Source organism: Dictyostelium discoideum, assembly GCF_000004695.1.
Source record: "Dictyostelium discoideum AX4 chromosome 2 chromosome, whole genome shotgun sequence".
Lineage (NCBI taxonomy): Eukaryota > Evosea > Eumycetozoa > Dictyosteliales > Dictyosteliaceae > Dictyostelium > Dictyostelium discoideum.
Genome location: NC_007088.5, coordinates 7,006,326 through 7,011,298, shown reverse-complemented (window position 1 = coordinate 7,011,298; position 4,973 = coordinate 7,006,326). Strand labels below are relative to the sequence as shown.

The following is a 4,973-nucleotide window of genomic DNA, read 5'->3' as shown; positions in this document are numbered from 1 at the left end:
TAATAAAATAAAAACAACAACATCTATTAATGACAATCATAAGGAAAAATATCAAAAAAATAATGAGAATTATATTCACGAAAATGAAGATAACGGAGATGACGTAATTGTATTAATATCACCTATTAAAACTTATAAATATGGTGATATGCTTAATAAATCACCTTCCAAATTTAAATCACCATCTAAATTAAGATCACATAATACAACCAACACTTTTAATAATAGTAATTTTAGTAATAGTGATAATGATAATAATAATAATATTAGAATTACAACACCATTAAAAAATCAAAACTTTAATAAGTTTAATGACAGTATAATATTTTCTCCTTCAATTTCATCGCCCTCCCCTTCAAAACTCTCAAATTATCATAAATATCTTAATAATAATAATAATAATATTAAAAATACACCAATTTCTACAAGTAAAAAAAGAAAATGTAATTTTTCATCACCTCTACTATTTTCACCATTTAAGTATGGCGTCACATCGCCATTTTCTCCAAGTAAAATGAAATTAAAATCACCATTTAAAAAGAGATTTAAAAATGATAAGTCGCCATCATCTTCGATTTCAAAAAATAAAAATTCAAAAAGTAATGATATAGTTAATAATGATTTCGAAGACGATGACGAAGTGGTTAATATACAATCTGAATCAGAAATTAATAATAATAATAATCAATTTACATCACACAATGATAATTATAATTATAGCTATAATTATAATAACAACAGCAATAATATTAATAATAATAATAATAATGATGATGATGACGATTTTGATCTTACAGAAACAGAAGATGAAAAAGATGATTATGATAAAGATGATCGTACATTTTCAAATTTATCTGTTAGACTATCATTCACTGAAGAAGATCTTGCTGGTGTTAATATTGGTGAGTCCATAATAAATAATAGTAAACTACCAAAAGTAATACCTTCTCAAATACCACCACCAACCCAATCAACTCAATCAACATCAACATCAACATCAACATCAAAATCAAAATCAAAATCAACAATAAAAATAAAATTTAAAAATATAAAATGTATAATTGATAATCGTGAAGTTAAATCGGTGACAGAAAGAGATTACATTTGTAATAAATTGAATGAACGGGGTATAAATGCACAAGTAAAGAAATTAGAATTGGGTGATTTTGTATGGGTAGCAATTGATGAACATGATAATGAATGGTTATTAAATTATATTATAGAAAGAAAGAGAGTTGATGATTTAAGTAGTTCAATTATTGATGGTCGTTATAAAGAACAGAAATTTAGGTTATCAAAATCTGGTTGTGATAATATCATTTATTTAATTGAAGGTATAGTTTCAAATACAATCAATAGCTCTTCACAATCTCAAAAGAAAACATGGGGAACTGTTAATTTTAGTTTATCACCTGATGCATTAGCAACTGCATTGGTAACAACTTCAATTTGTGAAGGTATTATAATTAAAGAAACTAAAACAATTGATAATACAATTGATTATATAGTTAATATAACTGAATATTTTAAAGAGAAATTATTAAAAAATAATAACAGTGGTGGTGGTGGTGGTGATGAAATTATAAAATTTTTATTTGCTAATAAGAATACACAATGTACATTAGAAAATTTTAATCAATTAAATTCAAAATCAAAAGGATTAAAATTGATTGAATTTTTTGCCACTCAATTAATTCAAATCCCTGGTTGTTCAGCAGAGAAAGCTCATTCAATCACTCAAGTTTATCCAACACCCATGTCATTGTACTTGGCTTTGAAAGCTATTAAAGATAAAGAATCTGGAGAATCTCATTTTAAAGATTTTACTTTTGGTAAAAATAAAAGAAGATTTGGTCAAGATGTTAGTGAAGTTATTTATAATCTTTATACAAATAAAAAATATTTAAATTAAAATATTTTAATTAATTTAAATTTTAATAAATAATTAATAATAATAATAATAAAAGTTAACTTTTTTTTTTTTTTATTTATTTTATTGGAATATAATGTCTATTTCTTTTAACTTTAATATAAATTAAAACAACAATTAAAAATATAATTATTACTACTATAATTGAGCCTACAACTATACCAAATATTTGCAATGGTGATAATCTACGATGATTATGTTCATTATTATTATTACTACTATCATCACTATCATTTTTACCATTTGGAGGGTTACAAGAATTATAATATTGTTTATCACTTTTTTCAATGATTTTACAATTTGAATTATTAAAACAAGTTAATAATTCATCAGAATTTGATTGATTAATAAATTTTAATGATGATAATAAAAGACTTGTTGATTGACAATAAACTTGTGAATTTTTTGGTTGATTTGATTTTTGTTGAGTACTTTGAGTAAATGTTGAATTTGTAATTTCAACCAAAGTAGAACCATTAATAAAAATTGAATCACCATCATCGACTGTTCCTTTACAATCTATAAATGTACAACCAATAATTACAATAGGATTAGATAATAGTTTTCCATTACCAATGTAAATTGCTCCACCTAAATTTCCTGAATTTAAATTAAAAATTGAATTACTTATATTTGCTGGTGAATTTATTAATGAAATTGCACCACCTTTAGCTAAACTATTTGAATTTAAATTACTATTATCTTGGAAAATACAATTATTTATATTAATATCTGAAATGATTGAATTAAAAACACCAATTGATAAAAAATTATAATTATCTATAAATTTGGAATTGTTTATATTGATTGTATAATATAGAGATGTTATTACAATTCCATATCCAGTGAAACTATCTGAAATTGTTATATTATCAATTGTAATTAAATAATTATCATTGGATGGTTGAGGCGTACCCAAAAATATTACATTAGCACCACTTTTATTGTTTAATAAAATGCTTTGAAATAATGAATTTGTAATTGTTGTAAAACCTTTTTCCAAGTCTAATACAGCACCTTCTTTATTACTTGAAATATTTTTAAATAAACAGTTATCAATGATAATATGTGAATCATAATCTGAATATATTATACTATAATCATTACCAACATTATTAATAAAATTTGAATTCACAATTGAAATTAAACCAACATTACTATTTTTAACATTTGGATCACTTGAAAAATAAAATAATCCATTTTGACCAAGAGTATTGTTTAAAAAGTTACAATTGTTAATATTCATATTCAAATTACTATTTACCATTTTAATTATTGATGATGATGATGATTGAATATTTTGATTTGAAAAAGTAAATCCATTAATGCTTATTGTATTTGTTAAATTTGAATTATTGTTTTCATTTGGAGTAATATTTATAAATGGTTTTGTTGTAGTTGATAAATCAATTAAAATTGGTTGATTATTATTATTAATATTATTAAGAGTAATGGTTTTATTATTGATAGAGTTGAATGAACCATTCTCACTTATTATAAATGGTTTTGTTGTTTGAGCGAAATATAAATTTATTGTATCATAATTTCCACAAGTTTCAACAGCTTGATCAATTGTCTGACATGGATTTCCTATATTTTCTCCACAAGGTGTTGTAATTACTTGTAAATCTGAATCAATCCAACCATTACAAACAACTTGACAATATGTTAATTGTTGTTTGAACCCAAAAATAAAAAACAATACTAAAATAAATAATATTTTCATTTTTAACAAAAAAAAAAACAAAAAAAATAAATAAATACAAATTTTAAAAAAAAAAAAAAAAACAAAAAAAAATTTTAAAAAAATCGAAAATGAATTCCCACCTCATAGATATTTTAAAAAAATCGAAAATGAATTCCCACCTCAAAGATATTTTTAAAAAATATCTTTATTTTTATAAATGAGAAATTTTTCTTAAAATTAAATTAATTTGGAAAAATAAAAAGAAAATTCAATCTTTTGTTATCAAATGGGACTAGATTCAGAAACACTGGTTCTGGAACACAGTGATGTTTGGACTTTGATTTTCTTAATTTAATTATTAGGAATTCTTCATATTCGGTGGAACCTTCAATCTTTATTTTTTATTTTTTTATTTATTATTTCCCATAAACCAATTTGATTTTAAAGAAAATTTTGATTCATTTAAATATTATATTATTCAAATGATTCAATTTGCTTCAAGACTTGATAATTTAAATGGTAATGATGATTAATACGATGCAATCTATACATGCAAATATTTATATAAAGATTTAATTGAAATGATTCAATTTTTAATTGATGGTCAATTATCATTATTAAATTTATCGTTGATATTAAATTTCTTATTTTTAAAGTTAATTAGAGTCAACAATTGATCAAATCAAAACAGCTCATCAATTAATATCAAACTATATTGAAATAGATAGTTCAAAATTAACTTCATACTATTATTTTAAAACATTATCACCAATTATTGAATCATGTATTACCGTTATTGAAGATCCTATAGATTGTTTTGACAAACCAAGAGCATTCTGATATTACAAATTACTTATTTAATAAATATAAACACCAATTGGAACCATATAATTTTATATAAATTCAAACTAAATAATAATAAAACAATAACTGAAAAACAATTACATTCAATTATAGGTAAAGAATCATCATCGAAATGGAAAGAAATTACATTAAACCTAATTGATAATGATATGATTGTTACAATTAAAGATAAAGAAACAATCGATTGGTTATCAGATATTGAAACAGGTGGTTGTAGTAATTTAAAAATAAGAGATGCTTTTAATTCAAAATTAAATCAAATGAAACTTGATTTTAGTTCATCAGAATTATTAAAATATGCAAGAATCATATTTAAACAAATCGTTTCAATTTTAAATTTAAATAAAGAGTTGTGGGAAATTCACATTTTACATACTCATGACACTGGAAATAAAAGTTAGCAAAATATTAAAATGTAATTGAAAAAGAAATTTTGTGACTTGTCCAAAGTGAAAAAAAAAAAAAAAAAATTTAAAAGTAATAATTCATTAA

General features: G+C 22.2%; 3 protein-coding genes across 3 annotated transcripts in view; 2 read left to right on the top strand and 1 right to left on the bottom strand.

Annotated features, from left to right (window-relative positions):
• mus81 (crossover junction endonuclease) overlaps positions 1-1,912 on the top strand; it is a gene marked incomplete at both ends in the record, with an annotated part of 2,763 nt that extends 851 nt beyond the window's left edge. The window contains one exon of the mRNA XM_638072.1: positions 1-1,912. This exon is cut by the window's left edge and continues 851 nt beyond it. Within this exon, the coding sequence (XP_643164.1) occupies positions 1-1,912 (1,912 nt within the window).
• A 76-nt stretch (positions 1,913-1,988) lies between these two features.
• DDB_G0276581 (hypothetical protein) lies at positions 1,989-3,656 on the bottom strand (the record flags this gene model as incomplete). Its single annotated transcript, XM_638071.1, has 1 exon — positions 1,989-3,656. The coding sequence occupies one exon, from the start codon at positions 3,654-3,656 to the stop codon at positions 1,989-1,991; it is 1,668 nt and encodes a 555-aa protein (XP_643163.1).
• Positions 3,657-4,099: 443 nt separating this feature from the next.
• DDB_G0276517 (hypothetical protein) lies at positions 4,100-4,973 on the top strand (the record flags this gene model as incomplete). The annotated part of the gene is made up of 4 exons (XM_638070.1): positions 4,100-4,136; positions 4,282-4,431; positions 4,575-4,877; positions 4,960-4,973. 4 exons carry the CDS (start codon positions 4,100-4,102, stop codon positions 4,971-4,973), a joined length of 504 nt encoding a protein of 167 aa, XP_643162.1.